At 40.3% G+C, this 22,551-nt stretch overlaps 2 protein-coding genes across 4 annotated transcripts in view; both read left to right on the top strand.

Annotated features, from left to right (window-relative positions):
• Nucleotides 1–253: 253 nt before the first annotated feature.
• trdmt1 (tRNA aspartic acid methyltransferase 1) lies at nucleotides 254–20,815 on the top strand. 3 transcript variants are annotated; one of them, XR_010452713.1, is made up of 12 exons: nucleotides 254–393; nucleotides 1,213–1,322; nucleotides 11,733–11,809; nucleotides 11,934–12,005; nucleotides 12,444–12,509; nucleotides 12,886–12,955; nucleotides 13,050–13,133; nucleotides 13,356–13,687; nucleotides 15,977–16,034; nucleotides 16,286–16,415; nucleotides 20,013–20,217; nucleotides 20,443–20,532. XR_010452713.1 is itself a non-coding variant. In XM_064949147.1 (12 exons), exons 1-11 carry the CDS (start codon nucleotides 330–332, stop codon nucleotides 20,284–20,286), a joined length of 1,077 nt encoding a protein of 358 aa, XP_064805219.1. In that variant the 5' UTR covers nucleotides 254–329; the 3' UTR covers nucleotides 20,287–20,311; nucleotides 20,443–20,502. The 3 variants fall into 3 exon arrangements, 2 of the variants coding, with proteins under 2 accessions (XP_064805219.1, XP_064805218.1); XM_064949147.1 differs by lacking the exon at nucleotides 20,013–20,217 and adding an exon at nucleotides 20,273–20,311 and having other exon boundaries at nucleotides 20,443–20,502; XM_064949146.1 differs by lacking the exon at nucleotides 20,013–20,217 and having other exon boundaries at nucleotides 20,443–20,815.
• Nucleotides 20,816–20,986: 171 nt separating this feature from the next.
• The window catches only part of cubn (cubilin (intrinsic factor-cobalamin receptor)), a 52,797-nt gene continuing 51,232 nt past the window's right edge, over nucleotides 20,987–22,551 (top strand). Inside the window, exons 1-2 of the mRNA XM_064949145.1 lie at nucleotides 20,987–21,498; nucleotides 21,976–22,102. Coding sequence (XP_064805217.1) covers nucleotides 21,374–21,498; nucleotides 21,976–22,102 — 252 coding nt within the window. The 5' untranslated portion in view covers nucleotides 20,987–21,373. The remainder of the gene's footprint in view (nucleotides 21,499–21,975; nucleotides 22,103–22,551) is intronic.

Raw genomic sequence — 22,551 nt, 5'->3', positions numbered from 1 at the left:
AGGTTTTAGGGTATAATGTGGACTTAATTATAATAAAATACAATAGAACAGAATATAATAGAAAATCACACATTTTTAACTAATGACATTACAGTGTATTACATATTTATAAACCGCATGTCGCCTAATATAATTAACAGCCTAACTATCTACACAGTCTTTACAGATAATGTCTATGCAAATTCCATAGTACGCAATTAAGTGCGCCTGCGGAACTTTAATATCCGGAACCTTTCTTGTAGTACTCTAATCTGATCGGACACGCACCAGTAATGCTTGTTTACAATGTGTATGCTGTTAAACCTAGATAGCTCAACTTGGGACCAAACATGGAAAACCTCAGAGTATTAGAATTGTACAGCGGAATTGGAGGAATGCATTATGCATTAACAGGTAACGTTATGTGAAATATGTAACTGTTAGCTAGTCACTTGTGAGTCTGACTGTCTTTTTGTGTCCAAGCATGCTATAAAATGGCTAGCCGCGTCCGCTAAAGGTAGCAAGTAAATGGTTTTCTTACTGTTGATAGCTAGCTAGCGTTATCTTGTTCTTAATTGGAGAGCAAATACTAAGTTATTGTTTGCAAAGATGACTGGAATTTGATTTGTAGCTAGCTTCTCGCCTAGTAAATCTCGCTAATTTACCCCAACTTTCACTCATGCTCAATTAACCAAGGTTAATAGCACCTGTCCAGCCAACTAACCCTTTTTAATTCCAATAAAGCAACTTTTTCTTGAAGTGTGCACTCGTTCACTACTCCCCACACATCTTAAAGCATTGGATTGGTGGAGGCATAGTGGACTAAACTCCACTCCATGGTGAAAGAAGTTTCAACTGTGGAGTTTATTTCGTTAGTGGAAGCATGGCTAGCGGGAATGTCTACCATATTTCTTATACCAGTCATTTCCTTTCAATTTAGTGAACGAGTGTACGCTTTGCTCAGGCATTGACGTTCATTTGGAATCCGAAGGTTGACGCAGCCTGTCATGCTTTGGCTTTCAACAGGTGTCACTGTCGGTATTCATAACGTCTATGGGACAATACCTGTTGATCGTTAGATTACCAGGCTCATCAGCAAACCACTAGACCTTAGTGCCTACTGTTGTAAATTAGCTGTCCATCTTTTTATTTTGTTATTTTATTTAACCTTTATTTAACTAGACAAGTCAGTTTTTCATGTTGATTTACACTCCTATTTCTTTCTCTGTGCAGAGAGTGGTGTTGCAGCAAAGGTGGTAGCTGCAGTGGATGTGAACACCACTGCCAATGAGATCTACAAACACAACTTCCCCAACACTCCTTTACTTCCCAAGACCATAGAGGTGAGCACTCTTAGACCTGTCATTGAGGTCCCGGGTTCACAAGAGTTGCCATACTGCATTCTTAACCAACAGGCTACACTTCTGGGGCACACTTAACCAAAGGAAATAAACAATTTAACTGAAATTGTCAGCTCATGTTAAGTCACATACGCCTGCACTTTGAAAGACATTCAAAGTGCCAAGGCTAAAATTAAAGGATATTAAAATTCTTACTAAAGTCTCTCAAACAAACAGTGATTTTAGGTTAAAGAGATTATCTGCTACATTTGTATACTTTTTAGCCAATAGATCTGAAAGTAGCCTCATGAGCCAAAAGTGCTCCCTGAATATTGTGTACTACTTCACATATGTGCACCACATCAATACACTCTCTCGCTCACTCTGCTGTGTGCATCTTGTTGGCGGTCACTCAAATGTTACAGCTTCCAGAATAGCAGTTACTTTTAAACTAGGGATTTTGTGGCTAATTATGGCAAGACAGTAATTCTGCTCATAAATTATGAACTACACATTGACACATCCAGCCCAAAGCAGGAGGTTTAAAAAAATACTTAGTAGTCGCCAAAGTTCCAGAACATTTCTTTTAAGCTGTAACCTTCTAAATGTTGTCTTCGTTTCAAAAGGAAGCACTTTGCTGACATGTAGATAATTCATTCATTTCACTGTTACTATTCTTAGATGAGTTTAAGTGATCTTTGACCTGGATAATAGAAACCAACATGGAATTCTTGTCAGTTAGTCTAGTCCTCATTCAAGAGTAGCTGTTATTGACACAAAATTGTTTATTTGGATAAATATGCTTTATTAATAGTGGGGGCGTACCACAAAATGAATGCCTTTCATGTCCATTTTATATTTTAAGTAGAAATTGTGCACAAATATTGCATTTTAAAAGCCTGTTATATTAAATGAAGCACCCTTTTTTATATAGACCATATGGCTAATTCAATCAGATTGTTATTATAAATATAGACTTACTAAAGTGTCAAAATTCCACATTTTGACATGTCCCTCTCTGCACCCTCTGTTACTACTAGGAAGATTTGAACCCACTTAACCCTAACATTTCTCCATGTGTTCAACATCATTGTAAAGCTGTGGTTATTTTGTTGTTTTGACAGTTATTTATTAAGATTCTTATTTAGGCTATTTCATGTGATTAGCCTACTGATTCATTTACTTCTGTCCCTAATTTTAAGGCAAACCCTGTGAACTGAACTCTCTTTTTAATATGGAAACTATTCCTTAAAAAATAAAATGATGAAGAAACATTGATCATCTAATACTCGAATCATAGTGTAAAAGTTGGTGAGCTGGTTCTGTTCTTTTTGGCCATTTGCTGTTTTGTACTGGAAAACCCAGCGGATCGAGCATAACACATCAACCATGTTGCGCATAGATACAAGCTAGAAATGTTTTAACAATTACATTTCTTTGTGAAGCTTGCATTCAATTGCCACTTCCTGCCCAACCTTCTATTCCCCCTGTCACAAGGGGATTTATGGCTGATTTATGAGGAAATCGTCAACCTTATTACTTTATTTGGCACTTACTATAGTCATTCTTTATTTAACCTCTTGAGATAGGAAAACATGTTTTTTATTAAATTAAACGTGCTCTTTATGACAGAATGTAAAAACTATGTGAAATCCAAAGTTTTTTCAAAATGTCTGAAAAGTCACTGACTTGGTGGAAGACCCATTGAGAGAGGGCCTACTCCTTTAGTGTTGCATAGTCTAGGATGTATTTGTTTGTTTATCATTTCCCCACATAATCCCATGACTTGTGTTTTAATACGCTGTTTGAGGTAATTTAGTAACTGAGGAGCAGGTTAAGTGAGGGGTAAAGGTTGTGTGCTCTGTCAGCATCCAGTCGAACATGATGCACAACTTGCACTGTGTTCCTAACAGGATAGAATATTCATGCTGTTATAGGTCTATGCGTCACTCTTGAAACTAGCCCAGAGTTTCAGTGAAAGCAGAAGGGCAATTCCATGGTAACGGAATTATGCTGAGACTTTTTTTTTTTTCACTTTAAAATATATACCAAACAAAGAACATTGATTTTAAAGTTTAACAAACCATAGAACTCTATGCACAATTACTATTTTTTAAACATTTTACCAAAACACATTTTAATTACATTTTTTTTATATATATATTTTTTTTATATATACACTACCGTTCAAAAGTTTAGGGTCACTTAGAAATGTCCTTGTTTTTGAAAGAAACTGTCTCTAACCAGAATAGAAAGAGGAGTGGGAAGCCCCTGTGCACAACTGAGTAAGAGGACAAGTACATTAGAGTGTCTAGTTTGAGAAACAGACGCCTCACAAGTCCTCAACTGGCAGATTCATTAAATAGTACCCACAAAACACCAGTCTCAACGTCAACGGTGAACAGGCGACTCCAGGATGCTGGCCTTCTAGGCAGAGTTTCTCTGTCCAGTGTCTGTGTTCTTTTGCCCATCTTAATCTTTTATTTTTATTGGCCAACCTTTGTCTTTGCAACTCTGCCTAGAAGGCAAGCATCCTGGAGTCGCCTCTTCACTGTTGACGTTGAGACTGGTCTTTTGTGGGTACTCAACTGGTCTAAAGAAGGACGGTTTATTGCTCTTTTAATCAGGACAACAGTTTTCAGCTGTGGTAACATAATTGCAAAAGGGTTTTCTAATGATCAATTAGCCTTTTAAAATGATAAACTTGGATTATTTAACACAACGTGCCATTGAAACACAGGAGTGATGGTTGCTGATAATTGGCCTCTGTATGCCTATGTAGATATTCCATTAAAAAACAGCCGTTTCCAGCTACAATGTCAATGTTGTAAATGACTAATGTCTACACTGTAATTCTGATCAATTTGATGTTATTTTAATGGACAAAAAAATTGCTCCCCCCCCCCAAAAAAAACAAGGGCATTTCTAAGTGACCCCAAGCTTTTTTTTTGTGTGTGTGTGTGTGTGTATTATAGGACTCCCAATCACGGCCAGTTGTGATACAGCCTGGGTTTACAGGAAGAAATGTGCAGATACAAAGTTTGGTAACAGAATAACATTTAAGGAGATTTTACCGTAATTCTGTTACCAAACTTTGCATCTGCATTTTCTGTGTACAGTTTCAAAGTAGGCCCAGTCATTTTGCATAGAGTTGTATGGTTTGTTAATCAATATTTTTTGTTTGGCATGCATGCTTTTAAAGTGACTAGGCCTGCTTCCCTTTCCGTATAATTGCCCAGAAGTAATTGGAAATGATGTTGTTGTCGTGTCTTAAATCCAGGGACATAACCTTACCTGAAGGCAATATAAAGGCTCATAAGCCTGAATGCTTATAACACATTACACAGCAGTATACCTGCAGGCTTTTAGTATGATGTTACCAAATATTTTATTGGTTGTAAAAATAGAGATTAATGTTATGTGCATTCCACTGAGAGTTAATGGTTACACACAGACTTACACTGAGTAGGTTTCCATGACATAGACTGACCAGGTAAAAGCTGTGATCCCTTAGTGATGTCACTTCAATCAGTGTAGATTAAGGGGAGGAGAACGGTTAAATATGGATTTTTTTGTTGTTGCCTTGAGACAGTTGAGACATGGATTGTGTATGTGTCCTTTGCAGATGGTGAATGGGCAAGACAAAGATTTAACATAAGTGCCTTTGAATGGGTTATGGTTGTAGGTGCCAGGTGCACCAGTTTGTGTCAAGAACTGCAAAGCTGCTGGGTTTTTCACGCTCAATATTTGTCTATCAAGAATGGTCCACCACCCAAAAGACATCCAGCCAAACTTGGTACAACTGTGGGAAGCGTTGGAGTCAACATGGGCCGGCATCCCTGTGGAAATCTTTCAACACCTTATAGAGTCCATGCCCTGATGAATTGAGGGTGTTCTGAGGGCAAAAGGGGGGTGCTACTCAATATTAGGATGGTGTTCTTAATGTTTTATACATGCATACATACATGCATACATACAGTTGAAGTCGGAAGTTAACATACACTTAGGTTGGAGTCATTAACTCGTTTTTCAACCACTCCACAAACTTCTTGTTAACAAACTATAGATTTGGCAAGTCGGTTAGGACATCTACTTTGTGCATGACACAAGTCATTTTTCCAACAATTGTTTACAGACAGATTATGTCACTTATAATTCACTGTATCACAATTCCAGTGGGTCAGAAGTTTACATACACTAAGTTGACTGTGCCTTTAATCAGCTTGGAAAATTCCAGAAAATTATATGGCTTTAGAAGCTTCTGATAGGCTAATTGACATCATTTGAGTCAATTGGTGGTGTACCTATGGATTCAAGGCCTACCTTCAAACTCAGTGCCTCTTTGCTTGACATCATGAAAAAATCTAAAGAAATCAACCAAGACCTCAGGAAAGAAAGTTGTAGACCTCCACAAGTCTGGTTCATCCTTGTGAGCAATTTCCAAACGCCTGAAGGTACCACGTTCATCTGTACAAACAATAGGTACGCAAGTATAAACACCACGGGACCACGCAGCTGTCATACCGCTCAGGAAGGAGACGCGTTCTGTCTCCTGGAGATGAACGTACTTGGGTGCGAAAAGTGCAAATCAATCCCAGAACAACAGCAAAGGACCTTGTGAAGATGCTGGAGGAAACAAGTACAAAAGTATCTATATCCACAGTAAAACAAGTCCTATATCGACATAACCTGAAAGGCCGCTCAGAAAGGAAGAAGCCACTGCTCCAAAACCGGCATAAAAAAAGCCAGACTACAGTTTGCAACTGCACATGGGGACAAAGATTTGTACTTTTTGGAGAAATGTCCTCTTGTGTGATGAAACAAAAATAGGACTGTTTGGCCATAATAACCATTGTTATGTTTAGAGAAAAGAGGGGGATGCTTGCAAGCCAAAGTACACCATCCCAACGTGAAGCACAGGGGTGGCAGCATCATGTTGTGGTTGTGCTTTGCTGCAGGAGGGACTGGTTCACTTCACAAAATAGATGGCATCATGAGAAGGGAAAATTATGCTTAGTCGCAAATGGGTCTTCCAAATGGACAATGACCCCCAAGCATACTTCCGAAGTTGTGGCAAAATTGCAAAAAAGTCAAGGTATTGGAGTGGCCATCACACCCTGACCTCAACCCTATAGAAAATTTGTGGAAACTGAAAAAGTGTATGCGACCAAGGAGGCCAACAAACCTGACTCAGTTACACCAGCTCTGTCCGGAGGAATGGGCCAAATTTCACCCAACTTATTGTGGGAAGGTTTTTGAAGGCTACCCAAAACGTTTGACCCAAGTTAAACAATTTAAAGGCAATGCAACCAAGTACTAATTGAGTGCATGTAAACTTCTGACCCACTGGGGATGTGATGAAAGAAATTAAAGCTGAAATAATTTTGATCTTTTCTTACATTTCACATTCTTAAAATCAAGTGGTGATCCTAACTGACCCAAGACAGAGATTTTTTCTTTGATTAAATGTCAGGAATTGTGAAAAACTGAGTTTAAAGGTATTTGGCTAAGGTGTATGTGAACTTCCGACTCAACTGTGTTTTATATTTATACATACATACATACATACATACATACATACATACATACATACATACATACATACATACATACATACATACATACATACATACATACATACATACATACATACATACATACATACATACATACATACATACATACATACATACATACAGTGGGGAGAACAAGTATTTGATACACTGCCGATTTTGCAGGTTTTCCTACTTACAAAGCATGTCGAGGTCTGTAATGTTTATCATAGGTACACTTCAACTGTGAGAGAATCCAAAAATCCAGAAAATCACATTGTATGATTTTGAAGTTAATAATTAGCATTTTATTGCATGACGTAAGTATTTGATCACCAACCAACCAGTACGAATTCTGGCTCTCACAGACTTGTTAGTTTTTCTTTAAGAAGCCCTCCTGTTCTCCACTCATTACCCGTATTAACTGCACCTGTTTGAACTCGTTACCTGTATAAAAGACACCTGTCCACACACTCAATCAAACAGACTCTAACCTCTCCACAATGGCCAAGACCAGAGGGCTGTGTAAGGACATCAGGGATAAAATTGTAGACCTGCACAATGCTGGGATGGGCTACAGGACAACAGGCAAGCAGCTTGGTGAGAAGGCAACAACTGTTGGCGCAATTATTAGAAAATTTAAGAAGTTCAAGTTGACTGTCAATCACCCTCGGTCTGGGGCTCCATGCAAGATCTCACCTCGTGGGGCATCAATGATCATGAGGAAGGTGAGGGATCAGCCCAGAACTACACGGCAGACCTGGTCAAAGACCTGAAGAGAGCTGGGACCACATTCTCAATGAAAACCATTAGTAACACACTATGCCATCATGAATTAAAATCCTGCAGCGCACGTAAGGTCCCCCTGTTCAAGCCAGCGCATGTCCAGGCCCGTCTGAAGTTTGCCAATGACCACCTGGGTGATCCAGAGGAGGAATGGGAGAAGGTCATGTGGTCTGATGAGACAAAAATAGAGGTTTTTGGTCTAAACACTCGCCGTGTTTGGAGGAAGAAGAAGGATGATTACAACCCCAAGAACACCATCCCAACTGTGAAGCATGGAGGTGGAAACCTCTTACATCTGTAAGAAGCATCTCAAGGTCCTGGAGTGGCCTAGCCAGTCTCCAGACCTGAACCCAATAGAACATCTTTGGAGGGAGCTGAAAGTCCGTATTGCCCAGCGACAGCCCCGAAACCTGAAGGATCTGGAGAAGGTCTGTATGGAGGAGTGGGCAAAAACCCCTGCTACAGTGTGTGCAAACCTTGTCAAGAACTACAGGAAACTTATGATCTCTGTAATTGCAAACAAAAGTTTCTGTACCAAATATTAAGTTCAGCTTTTCTGATGTATCAAATACTTATGTCATGCAATAAAATGCAAATTAATTACTTAAAAATCATACAATGTTATTTTCTGTTTTTTTGTTTTAGAGTCCGTCTCTCACAGTTGAAGTGTACCTATGATGAAAATTACAGACCTACATGTTTTGTAAGTAGGAGAACCTGTCCATTTTGCAGGTTATCAAATACTTGTTCTCCCCACAATGTATGTGTGTGTGTGTGTATATATATATACAGTGCCTTGCGAAAGTATTCGGCCCCCTTGAACTTTGCGACCTTTTGCCACATTTCAGGCTTCAGACATAAAGATATAAAACTGTATTTTTTTGTGAAGAATCAACAACAAGTGGGACACAATCATGAAGTGGAACGACATTTATTAGATATTTCAAACTTTTTTAACAAATCAAAAACTGAAAAATTGGGCGTGCAAAATTGTTCAGCCCCCTTAAGTTAATACTTTGTAGCGCCACCTTTTGCTGTGATTGGTTGGATGGAGAGCATTTGTGAACAGCAGTTTTCAGTTCTTTCCACAGATTCTCGATTGGATTCAGGTCTGGACTTTGACTTGGCCATTCTAACACCTGGATATGTTTATTTTTGAACCATTCCATTGTAGATTTTGCTTTATGTTTTGGATCATTGTCTTGTTGGAAGACAAATCTCCGTCCCAGTCTCAGGTCTTTTGCAGACTCCATCATGTTTTCTTCCAGAATGGTCCTGTATTTGGCTCCATCCATCTTCCCATCAATTTTAACCATTTTCCCTGTCCCTGCTGAAGAAAAGCAGGCCCAAACCATGATGCTGTCACCACCATGTTTGACAGTGGGGATGGTGTGGTCAGGGTGATGAGCTGTGTTGCTTTTACGCCAAACATAACATTTTGCATTGTTGCCAAAAATTTCAATTTTGGTTTCATCTGACCAGAGCACCTTCTTCCACGTTTGGTGTGTCTCCCAGGTGGCTTGTGGCAAACTTTAAACGACACTTTTTATGGATATCTTTAAGAAATGGCTTTCTTCTTGCCACTCTTCCATAAAGGCCAGATTTGTGCAATCTACGACTGATTGTTGTCCTATAGACAGAGTCTCCCACCTCAGCTGTAGATCTCTGCAGTTCATCCAGAGTGATCATGGGCCTCTTGGCTGCATCTCTGATCAGTCTTCTCCTTGTATGAGCTGAAAGTTTAGAGGGGCGGCCAGGTCTTGGTAGATTTGCAGTGGTCTGATACTCCTTCCATTTCAATATTATCGCTTGCATAGTGCTCCTTGGGATGTTTAAAGCTTGGGAAATCTTTTCCAAATCTGGCTTTAAACTTCTTCACAACAGTATCTCGGACCTGCCTGGTGTGTTCCTTGTTCTTCATGATGCTCTCTGCGCTTTTAACGGACCTCTGAGACTATCACAGTGCAGGTGCATTTATACGGAGACTTGATTACACACAGGTGGATTGTATTTATCATCATTAGTCATTTAGGTCAACATTGGATCATTCAGAGATCCTCACTGAACTTCTGGAGAGTTTGCTGCACTGAAAGTAAAGGGGCTGAATAATTTTGCACGCCCAATTTTTCAGTTTTTGATTTGTTAAAAAAGTTTGAAATATCTAATAAATGTCGTTCCACTTCATGATTGTGTCCCACTTGTTGTTGATTCTTCACAAAAAAATACAGTTTTATATCTTTGTTTGAAGCCTGAAATGTGGCAAAAGGTCGCAAAGTTCAAGGGGGCCGAATACTTTCGCAAGGCACTGTATATATATATATATACACACACACACACACACACACACACAGTGGGGCAAAAAAGTATTTAGTCAGCCACCAATTGTGCAAGTTCTCCCACTTAAAAAGGTGAGAGGCCTGTAATTTTCATCATAGGTACACTTCAACTATGACAGACAAAATTAGAAAAAAAATCCAGAAAATCACATTGTAGGATTTTTAATGAATTTATTTGCAAATAAGTATTTGGTCACCTATAAACAAGCAAGATTTCTGGCTCACAGACCTGTAACTTCTTCTTTAAGAGGCTCCTCTGTCCTCCACTCGTGACCTGCATTAATGGCACCTGTTTGAACTTGTTATCAGTATAAAAGACACCTGTCCACAACCTCAAACAGTCACACTCCAAACTCCACTATGGCCAAGACCAAAGAGCTGTCAAAGGACACCAGAAACAAAATTGTAGACCTACACCAGGCTGGGAAGACTGAATCTGCAATAGGTAAGCAGCTTGGTTTGAAGAAATCAGCTGTGGGAGTAATTATTAGGAAATGGGAGACATACAAGACCACTGATAATCTCCCTCGATCTGGGGCTCCACGCAAGATCTCACCCCGTGGGGTCAAAATGATCACAAGAACGGTGAGCAAAAATCCCAGAACCACATGGGGGGACCTAGTGAATGACCTGCCGAGAGCTGGGACCAAAGTAACAAAGCCTACCATCAGTAACACACTACACCGCCAGGGACTCAAATCCTGCAGTGCCAGACGTGTCCCCCTGCTTAAGCCAGTACATGTCCAGGCCCGTCTGAAGTTTGCTAGAGAGCATTTGGATGATCCAGAAGAAGATTGGGAGAATGTCAGATGAAACCAAAATATAACTTTTTGGTAAAAATTCAACTCGTCGTGTTTTGAGGATAAAGAATGCTGAGTTGCATCCAAAGAACACCATACCTACTGTGAAGCATGGGGGTGGAAACATCATGCTTTGGGGCTGTTTTTTTGCAAAGGGACCAGGACGACTGATCCGTGTAAAGGAAAGAATGAATGGGGCCATGTATTGTAAGATTTTGAGTGAAAACCTCCTTCCATCAGCAAGGGCATTGAAGATGAAACGTGGCTGGGTCTTTCAGCATGACAATGATCCCAAACACACCGCCCGGGCAACGAAGGAGTGGCTTCGTAAGAAGCATTTCAAGGTCCTGGAGTGGCCTAGCCAGTCTCCAGATCTCAACCCCATAGAAAATCTTTGGAGGGAGTTGAATGTCCGTGTTGCCCAGCAACAGCCCCAAAACATCACTGCTCTAGAGGAGATCTGCATGGAGGAATGGGCCAAAATACCAGCAACAGTGTGTGAACCTTGTGAAGACTTACAGAAAACGTTTGACCTCTGTCATTGCCAACAAAGGGTATATAACAAAGTATTGAGATAAACTTTTGTTATTGACCAAATTCTTATTTTCCACCATAATTTGCAAATAAATTCATTAAAAATCCTACAATGTGATTTTCTGTTGAAGTGTACCTATGATGAAAATTACAGGCCTCATCTTTTTAAGTGGGAGAACTTGCACAATTGGTGGCTGACTAAATACTTTTATATATATAGTTGCTTTCATAATCAGTCTTATATACAGCAGCAATGGCTTACATAGAAAGCTGTCAATCAGTCATAATTCCATAGCACAATCACAGCTTTGAGTAGAAGATGAAACTCTGTTTTTTAAATAAATTAAAACAAAAAATGTATCTGTCATTTTGTGTAGCTTCAAAGTATTTTTGTTTTGGTTTCAGGGAATGACATTGGATGATTTCAACAAACTGGCGTTTGATATGATCTTGATGAGCCCTCCATGCCAACCTTTCACTAGGTACGTGCGTGTGTGTGTTTGTGTACACATGTCCCTTAGACCTGGTGTTAGCATTTACAGATAATCTCTGTTAGTTCATAGATGTGTTGATGAAGGGACACTGCAATCGTCTTCCTCTCTGTAGGATTGGGTTACAAGGTGACATATCTGACCCCAGAACCAAGAGCTTTCTCTACATCCTCGACCTTCTACCAAGGTTAGACACATACATTTACACTCCCTATTCATCTTTCCACTTGGTCACTCTTTCCAAGGCCTTGTTTGTTTTATAGGTAGCCAATAGGCCTACTCTGTTTTGTACTATTTCTAGCCATAGGATTGAAGTTCATTCATTCTTTTCCTCCACTGTAGTTACTCAGTTTCCCCTCTTTGTTGCCTAGCTAGTAGCTATTTCTGGAGTCATTAATTCAGTTCCTGGCCACTGAAACCATTGTTCGACACCATCGTGACCATGTCATTTTCTTACTCATTACATTCTGTTCATAGATAGACTGATGTAATAATATCCTGTTGCATATTGCACATTCAGAGTGTAAAAATATTAGCATCAATATGAATTCACCTCTCTGAATTATGTCTTTATTTTAATGAATAAATACATGCTGTGTGGTTTGACCCTCATCTTTCCCTGTAGGCTCATCAAGTTGCCACGCTTCATTCTGCTGGAGAACGTGAAAGGCTTTGAGACGTCCTCTGCCAGGTAACCATGGAGACGGGAGTCCCCTGCTCTGGAAGTTCGCCATGGTTACCCTGTTGGTGGTCAATGGGGTCCCAGGACAGGCTGTGTGTTTAGCCTTTCTCTATCGCTGTGGATCAGATCAGTGTACAAAACTTTCTCTGAGCACCAGAGAGCCCACTTTTCTACTAAGTCCTTTAGGCCTATACATTTTTCAGCTAAATGCTATTGTTTCGATTTTGGTTACAACATTATTTCTCTAGGGCCCCTTTACTTTTCAACTGTCATGTACAGTGCATTTACTAGTCTTGTAAAAAAAAAAAATGATCTTACGTTGTCTGTGAGATGGCAGAAGGTATGCCAAGAGTGATGTCTGAATAGTTTTTTCTACTCTGTCTAGAGACTCTTTGGTGAAAACGCTAAAGGAATGTGGATACAACTATCAGGAGCTCATGGTTTCTCCTACATGTGTAAGACATCACCTTTCTTTACATTTGCTTACATTGAAATGATGAGCAGCATAGTGAGCTTACACATCTTCATTCTGTCTATCTCTGTTCACAGCTGGGGATGCCCAACTCCAGACTCCGGTATTTCATGATTGCCAAAGCACCACCAGGATCTTTCTCCTTCCACACCACTTCAGAGGTGGGGCTTGGGCACCTTAACATCAATCTGTATTATTTTATGGATAGGATGTACCTAACTACATGTACTGATGTCTACTTTGCGTTCTTGAAAGACAGTAGCTCCATACACTTTGTGGGCAACTTTGTCTTCATATACATTTTGTAGACAACATCCTGGTTTTATGTCTTTGTCACCACCAAGTAAATAATGTGAGGTAAACTTATTTCCTCCCATGACCAGATCCAGGAAGGTTTCCCGCAAACCGCAGACAAGGTCTTATTAGAGCCCAGTTCTCCAATCTCACCTAGTCCTACTTCAACCGCCTACCAAGAGGAAGATCACAAGGAAGATGAAGGTGGTATCCTGTACAAGCTGGAGCGGGCTCAGGATGCTGAGAGGAAGAGCAGTCAGAACAGAGACCAGTCCCTCAGACAGATCAGTGTCTATCTGGAGGACCAGGGAGAAGGGGAGATGGAGCAGTACCTCCTTCCCACGAAGACCTTGCTGCGCTACGCTCTGCTCATGGATATAGTCAGGCCCACCTGCAGGAGATCTGTCTGCTTCACCAAAGGGTATGGCATCAAGCTGCGCTGGAGCATAGACACATTAGTTGTTTTTTTCCCTGGATCAAAAAGGGCTTTAAGTGGTAAGCCCGTCGGTGCAGCTGAATTTCAGAGAACGTTTTAGAGACCCCCATCTTGGCGGTGTAGTGACTTTTAGGAATTTTTAAGCTTAATTTCCTGCATTTCAAAACATTTCTCCATAGAGCTGAGACATTTCTTGCAGCTTTTAAAGGAATTTCCTGCAATTCGACATAGTCTGCTATGGAGCTGAGAGAAAATGTTGCAGTTTTAAAGGTAGACTTAGTGATATGACGTAGATGCAGAAAGTAAACAGCATAGTGGGTCAATTTCCGCAATAACAAAGAGCGTTGTTCGAGGCTCAACTTCTCCAGTTTTGGTCTCGTGGCTCCCACTCTGTAAGTGTGAAGCGAACCCGTACACATAAATCTCGCTCATCTCAATATCTGCAGTGCTGCTTGTGGCAATGTCATTTCGCTGAGTCTACCGCTAAAGCTAATTTCCTGCAGTTCTATGCATTTTGCCATGGCTAATGCTGTGTACATTTGCTCAAACATAACAAAATCTATACTGCTAAATTCATTGTTCTGGGAATTTTCAATTCTCCCTTACTGTCTAGATTTTATTTAGGTAATTGTTCGTTTTCAAAGAATATATTATATAAAATATTCAGGTTCATTATCTTCTACATACATCATATCTGGTTTTAGTCATTTTAAATTTACACTGAAAGCGTTTATCCATGCCCATTATTCTAAGAACTTTTAATAAAAAAAAAAAAATATATATATATATACAGTGCCTTCGGGAAGTATTCAGATCCTTTGCGTTTTTCCACATTTTGTTACGTTAGACTTATTGTGAAATGTATGAAATAAATACATATCCTCAGAAATCTACCATAATTTCTGGACTCTAAACTGCTACTTTTTTCCCACGCTTTGAAACTTGCGGTTTATACAATGACGCGGCTAATTTATGGATTTTTCCCGCTTTCACAAGATTCATGCCGCCCAAAAAACAGCACCGTCACATAATGTGACGTAAATCGAGCGCGCTTAAACTTCCCATCATTCTGATTACGGTAGTCATTTTGTCACCCTCATCATAGCAAAGAAACGGAGAAATGCATATGATGCAGCTTTTAAGTTGAAGGCGATCGATCTGGCTGTTGGAAAAGGAAATAGAGCTGCTGACAGCGTGGAGCGTTGTCAAAAAATCCACTGTCATCAACGGGTTTCGAAAGGCTGGACTGCTGCGTGTTGAAGAGGGCAGCGATCCAACATCGGATGAAGCAATTCTGAGGCTATTCAACTCCGACACCGGAGGAGATGACTTCAGTGGTTTCAGTGCACAGGAGGAGGAAGATGGTGACCAATGACTTTCTTGGTAGGCTGCTGTTTAATTTTTGTTACAAGCCGTGTTTCGTTAAAGCCTATTTATTTTTGTTACAAGCCGTGTTTCGTTTAAAGGCTGTGTAAAGTTAATTTGTTTCAATGTACCGGTAGGCACCTGCGGCTTATAGACATGTGCGGCTTATTTATGTACAAAATACATGTTTTTTTATAATTCAGTGGGTGCGGTTTATATTCAGGTGCGCTTAATAGTCCAGCAATTACGGTACACACAATACCACATCATGTCAAAGCAAAACAGTTTTTTGTAAACCGATCGAACATCTCTGGAGAGGCCTGAAAATAGCTGTGCAGCAACACTCCTCATCATACTGTACCTGACACAGCTTGAGAGGACCTACAGAGAGGAATGGGAGAAACTCCCCAAATACAGGTGTGCCAAGCTTGTAGCGTCATAGACCAAGAAGACTCGAGGCTGTAATCACTGCCTACAGTACAACAACTAAGTACTGAGTAAACGGTCTGAATACTTATGTAAATGTCATATTTCCGTTTTTAATTTTGAATAAATTAACACATTTTTAAAAAAAAATGTTTTTGCTTTTTTTTTATGGGGTATACACTTTAGAATAAGGCTGTAACCTAACAATGTGGAAAAAGTCAAGGGGTCTGAATACTTTCCGAAGGCACTGAATGTATTTATTTCACACTGTTTGCACTTTGGCGACCTGAAAAAACACTAGGCTGCCCGCCGAAGGATTTCAGTGGCAGAAAAACAGTGTAGAGTAGCACAGCTTTACATCATATTCTCACTTAATCTAGCCTGTGATAACATGCATTTTACCCTACATGTTTTCCATGTGTTGGTATCGTTCTTGTGTAAACATTAGTATTTGCTGATTTTGTGTCCCCTATTTTTCCACAGCTATGGACACTACGTTGAGGGAACAGGCTCTGTGCTTCAGTCCTGTATGGAATCCGATGTAGGTTTTTGATCTTACAACCTTACACAAGCCACACGTGTCTTCTAATAGATCACTTAGCCAGCTTATGGATACGTCCACCCTTGCAATGTCTAGTAGGTCTTAGACCTGCCTAGCTGCTCCATTACCTGTCTCAATGTGTACATTTATTGTGACAGGAAGCAGAAGTGAGCAGGGTGTTGCATGTGCCTAGGAGAACAGGGTGAGCTCTGCCCTGACAGATATATTCTTTGTTTTGCTTTTCCCCTCAGATGGAAGCAGCGTTTAAGTCTCCGGAGTGTCTGTCTGATGAGGAGAAACTAAATCAGCTCTCCAGGTTGAAGCTCCGCTACTTCTCCCCCAGAGAGATAGCCAACCTCATGGGCTTCCCCAAGCACTTCAGTGAGTCATACACACCCATTAGCCAATAACATAAGACGTCTATTTGATTAGTTAGTCGATCAAGAATATGTCCAATCAAATGCAGTACAAAACTCCATAAATCATAGGCCTTATACTGTAGGCCATGTGAGGACCTTACTCACAAAGTGCTGAAATTAAAACTAGCCTGCAGCCTACAGTAGTTAATTAGTTTGTTGTCGTCACAGCAAACACAGCACGGCTAATGCCTAGTCTTCTGCGCTTGGTAGTTTGCTCCATGTAACCAGGTTAGTTACGGTGAGTGCTAAGCCTAGTTGGCTGTTGTGTTTTTCTGTGCAAAGGTTTTAGCGTAAGGAGCTTTCTGGGTTGGTGATATAATTAGAGAGTAGAGGACGTAGGAAGCCGGCCAAGGTAACAAGATGAGAGAGAGACCAGAGAGTAAGGGCCTGAGGGCTAATGGGATGACAAAAGAAGGGATCTTAATACTAAGCTAACATATGGAATTGTTGTAAGTTGGCCATTTCATGGATAATGATAATAGGTATGAAAATATATATAGATATGTTTGTTTGGGTTAAGATACAGAATTTGGCCTTTACTACTATAGAAACGCATCGACTAAGACATTCATAAATGGCAAAAAAAATTGTCGAAAAATAAATCATAAGGAATAAGGTTTTGAAGTGTCTGTCTTTTTCTAGGAGAAAAAAAAGCTCAGAAAATATACAATTTAATTTGTACACATACAACTTTACACATACACATTTTATAATTTGTACACATTCCATATTTGTTACTTTTAAAGCCTTATTCTAAAATTGATTAAATTGTCCCCCCCCCCCCTCAATCTACTCACAATACCCCATAATGATAAAGCCAAAACCTGTTTTTGCTAAATGTTTGCAAATGTATTAAAAATAAAAAACTGAAATATAACATTTACATGCAGTACCAGTCAAAAGTTTGGACACCTACTCATTCCAGGGCTTTTCTTTATTTTTACTATTTTCTACATTGTAGAATAATAGTGAAGAAAACACAACTTTAAAATAAAACCAATGTAATCCTGTAGTAAACATGTAGTAACCAAAACTGTTAAACAAATCTAAATATATTTGATATATTTGAGATCCTTCAGAGTAGCCATCATTTGCATTGATGACAGCTTTGCACACTCTTGGAATTCTCTCAACCAGATTCATTCACCTGGAATGCATTTCAATTAACAGGTGTGCCTTGTTAATTTGTTGTAATTCTTTCCTTAACGTGTTTGAGCCAATCAGTTGTGTTTTGACAAGGTAGGGGTGGTATTCAGAAGCTATCCCTATTTGGTAAAAGACCAAGTCCATATTATAGCAAGAACAGCTCAAATAAGCAAAGAGAAACGACAGTCCATCGTTGCTTTAAGACATGAAGGTCAGTCAAATTTGTGTCAAAAGTGCAGTTGCAAAAACCATCAAGTGCAATGATGAAACTGGCTCTCATGAGGACCGCCACAGGAAAGGAAGACCGACTTACCTCTGCTGCAGAGGATACGTTCATTAGAGTCAACTGCACCTCAGATTGCACCACAAATAAATGCTTCACAGAGTTCAAGTAACAGACACATCTCAACATCAACTGTTCTGAGGAGAACGCGTGAATCAGGCCTTCATAGTTGAATTGCTGCAAAGAAACCACTACTGAAGGACACCAGTAAGAAGAAGAGATTTGCTTGGACCAAGAAACACGAGCAATGGACATAAGACCAGTGGAAATCTGTCCTTTGGTCTGATGAGTACAAATTGGAGATTTTTGGTTCCAACCACCGTATCTTTGTGAGATGCAGAGTAGCTGAACAGATGATCTCAGCATGTGGTTCCCACCGTGAAGCATGGAGGAGGAAGTGTGATGGTGTGGAGGTGCTTTGCTGGTGACACTGTCTATGATTTATTTAGAATTCAAGACATACTTAACCAGCATGGCTACTATAGCATCCTGCAGTGATACGCCACCCCATCTGGTTTGCGCTTAGTGGGACTACCATTTGTTTTTCAACAGGACAATGACCCAACCCACCTCCAGGCTGTGTAAGGGCTATTTGATCAAGAAGGAGAGTGATGGAGTGCTACATCAGGTGACCTGGCCTCCACAGTCACCCGACCTCAACCCAACTGGGATGGTTTGGGTTGGACCACAGAGTGAAGGAAAAGCAGCCAACAAGTGCTGAGCATATGTGGGAACTCCTTCAAGACTGTTGGAAAAGCATTCCAGGTGAAGCTGGTTGAGAGAATGCCAAGAGTGTGCAAAGCTGCCAAGGCAAAGGGTGGCTTCTTTGAAGAATCTAAAATATATTTTGATTTGTTTAACACTTATTTTTGGTTACTACATGATTCCATATGTGTTCATGGTGTTGATGTCTTCACTATTATTCTACAATGTAGAAACTAGAATAAAATAAAGAGAACCCTGGAATGAGTAGGTGTGTCCAAACATTTGACTGCTACTGTAAGTATTCAGACCCTTTCCTCAGTACTTTGTTGAAGCACCTTCGCGCTCGATGCACAGCTATTTTCAGGTCTGTCTAGAGATGTTCAATCGGGTTTAAGTCTGGGCTCTGGCTTGGTCTCTCAAGGACATTCCTAGACTTGTCCCAAAGCCACTCCTGCATTGTCTTGGCTGTGTGCTTAGGGTCATTTTCCGGTTGCTACGGGTCATTGTCCTGTTGGAAGTTTAACCCCCCCCCCCAAATCTGAGGTCCTAAGTGCTCTGGAGCAGGTTTTTTTATCAAGGACCTCGTTGTACTTTGTTACTTTCCCTCGATCAGAACTAGTCGCGCAGTCCCTGCCTCTGAAAAACATCCCCACAGCATGATGACTCCACCACCGTAGGGATGGAGCCAGTTTTCCTCCAGACGTGATGCTTGGCGCTCAGGCCAAAGAGTTCAATCTTGTTTCTCATGTTTTGAGAGTCCTTTAAGGTGCCTTTTGGCAAACTCCAAGTGGGCTGTCATGTGCCTTTTACTGAGGAGTGGCTTCCGTCTGGCCACTCTACCATAAAGGCCTGATTGGTGGAGTGCTGAGAGATGATTGTCCTTCTGGAAGGTTCTCCCATCTCAACAGAGGAACTCTGGAGCTCTGTCAAAGTGACCATCAGGGTCATGGACACCTCCCTGACCAAGGCCCTTCTCCCCTAATTGCTTAGTTTGGCTGGGCAGCCAGCTCTAGGAAGAGTCTTGGTGGTTCCAAACCTCTTCCATTTAAGAATGATGGAGGCCACTGTGTTCTGGGGGACCTTCAATGCTGCAGAAATGTTTTGGACTCCCAAGTTGTAGAAACAAGGATGATCAATGGAAATGGATTCTGAGCTCAATTTAGAGTCTCATAGCAAAGGGTCTGAGTACTTATGTAAATAAGGTAATTCTGTTTTTAAGCGTAATACATTTACAAACATTTCTACAATCTGTTTTTGCTTTGTCATTATGAGGTATTGCATGTAGATTGAGGTAAAACAGAATAAGGCTGTAACAAAATGTGGAAAAATTGAAGGGGTCTTAATACTTTCCGAATGCACTGTATTTAACCCCTTATTTTTGTTGGCTCAAAACTACTTCCATTAGTTTGTATGTGTTACCTTCAGACGAGTCCCAATCACACATGGGGGTCGCAGAGCAAAACGGAGAGCGTCACCCCTGGCCTACAAAGGTTTGGCCTTTTTATAGGACATACCATTCGGACGCTACAGACGTTTTCGTGAGAAAATGAGATGAGATGTCTCATGGTCTGACAAACACAGCTGTAGCTTGGCCACCTTCCACCACAAATGCGGAAGATCGACAGACTTGGTGGGTTGAGACGCAGCCCACATTTTGATGGTGTTTTTTTCATTATGTTCCTTAGACATGTGTCAATAGACTCTCTCTTAAGGATTTTAAAGAGGTATGGGCATTCTCATAATACTGTTTAGTCACTTGACAATATTGGGAAAAACTAACCTGGAAATCAGGATCTGTTTCGTCTTGTTCATAGGATAATATGTGACGTAATGATTTTGTGTTGTTTTTTTGCAGCTGTCCCAAAGAACATTTCCACCAAGCAGCAATACCGAGTCCTGGGGAATAGCCTGAATGTACATGTGGTTGCCCGGCTCATAGAACTCTTGGTATCCTAACCAGGTGTATACAACCCATGGTATCCTAACAAAAAGTACTATCTGCCTCGGGAAAAATACTGTTTTCCAGTGTATGTTTTATAACTGAGATAATGTAGCCACAGTCTGTCTGTCCTACAGTCCACAGTTGATCCAGCGGGACAAGTTGCATTCTGTATTTATTGACCAAACTGTGTAAATGATGTTCTACACAACATGGATTGGAATCATGGAATCAACCTTTGCAGATGCCTTTGCTAACTGAATTAAATAAAATGTTTTTTGCTACATTATTTTGTTCTGATTTTCTCAACTTGTATGTATTGTGATGGTTCTTCTTTTTGGCAGTAATTATGAATATGATTTGAGCCTTCCTCATTTGTCAAGGAAGTTCAAAAACCTTTTCATCTTTTATACATGAGAGAAACTCCTCATCTCATTTGGACCATACACTCATTTGAACCATAAACTAAGGAATAAGCTTCAAACAGCCAGGTCCCTGCATGAGTTACTGTTAGCTAACTAACGTTTACCCCAGCCGATCCTTAACCTCTGGTTATTCATCTCTTAAATCATGTGATGGCTTGTGTCAGTCACCCAATAAAAGGACATAACCGGTATATAATTGTGTTTAAAATGTCCCCCCCCATCCCCCTTTCATCGTTGAGTAAGTTTGGGTGTTTTATGGTTCTATGTGGCTGCCAATGTCTGCTTCCATAAGAAGACCAGTAGGGACAAAGTGCACCCCTGTCCTCCCCTGTCCCTTTCTAGAGGCAGTAGTGTTATATCAGGTCTGTACGGCAGTATAGAGTCTGAAGAGCAGGTGTCCAGGGACCAGACTCTCTCTCAGCATGGCTCGGATACAGCAGCTTTCCTGGTTGCTCTTCGGCCTCCTCTTCCTGGTTGGACTACAGTGTGACCAAGGGGAGCACGCCGCCCAAGGACCTCGCAGCAAGAGGGACATCAGTAATGACCAGTGAGTTTGGTGATGAGAGGATTTTAGTGATGGCCAGTGGTTGTTGGAATTGTGGTTGTAGTTTTTTTCTGTTAATCTGCAAGAATGCAGTGTCTGATAAAATCAGTTGTGTAGTGTAATAATTATCTAAAGTGATTGAATTTGTTACATAAACTTCGCATTATTGCAACGGGTTAACATTTAGTTATCTGGAAATATTTTTGCTTCAGTCAGGCAACTCTGATCTTCAAAGCTCAACCAAGCATCACCTCCAAAGGGTGCATTTAATCTATTGCTATTGGAGAATGAGCTCATTTGTCATTGAAATCCCCCCCCCCCCAAAAAAAAAGATTGACAGCATTTAGTGCCTAACCTACATGCGATATCATATCTTCTGTATAGTGGTACGTGCTGTGTGTATATACAATTAAAATGTTGATACATTAAATCTGTTCACATGTAAATGAATGATTTGAAATAAATATCTGGTCCTCCTAGGCCACGCATGGTATCAGAGAACGGTCACCTGGTCTTTTCCACCCATAACAAAGAGATCCGCTTCCAGACCTCAGGGTCAGGCAGTGTCAAAGTGGGAGATGAGGACCTCACTCAGCTGATGAGTCAGGTACACACACACACGCAAGAGAAAGTCTTAAATGGATAAACATATCCACATTGACAGACAATTTGTACAAATATTTTCATGTTTTGTACCATCTTTTCGAAAGGCATCCATCTTTGTTAGTTTTTCTTCCAGCTAAAGTTGTAGAAATCATATCAGATCAAGTGGTGGATATCACCATATATATGGTAATTGGAACATTGGGAAGTTATTTAGTTTTCTTATCCACTTATCTTGTTCACGTAACTATCTTTAGGAAAATATGTCCAAAAAGCACATTCTTCAAAATATTCCATCTGTTCAGGACTTTGTTCTATCTCTCAACATCTCTACAAGCGAGTGTTTTCACATGATACTATGAATCATTAACAACTTAGAAAGAGCAGACTCTGCAATTCAAACAGCATTTGACCAAAGATCAAAAAGTATTAATATCTAATTTTATTGTAGCA

The sequence above is a fragment of the Oncorhynchus masou genome, chromosome 30 (genome assembly GCF_036934945.1).
Source record: "Oncorhynchus masou masou isolate Uvic2021 chromosome 30, UVic_Omas_1.1, whole genome shotgun sequence".
Classification (NCBI taxonomy): Eukaryota; Metazoa; Chordata; class Actinopteri; order Salmoniformes; family Salmonidae; genus Oncorhynchus; species Oncorhynchus masou.
This window is presented reverse-complemented; position numbering and strand designations above follow the sequence as displayed.

Bases quoted from the DNA above. Each gene is read 5' to 3' on its own strand.
- trdmt1 (XM_064949146.1), top strand. From the start codon at position 330: ATGGAAAACCTCAGAGTATTAGAATTGTACAGCGGAATTGGAGGAATG. The intron at 16,035-16,285 runs GTAGGTTTTTGA...TTTTCCCCTCAG, and splicing joins AGTCCTGTATGGAATCCGAT to ATGGAAGCAGCGTTTAAGTC. The intron at 16,416-20,442 runs GTGAGTCATACA...GTTTTTTTGCAG, and splicing joins GGGCTTCCCCAAGCACTTCA to CTGTCCCAAAGAACATTTCC.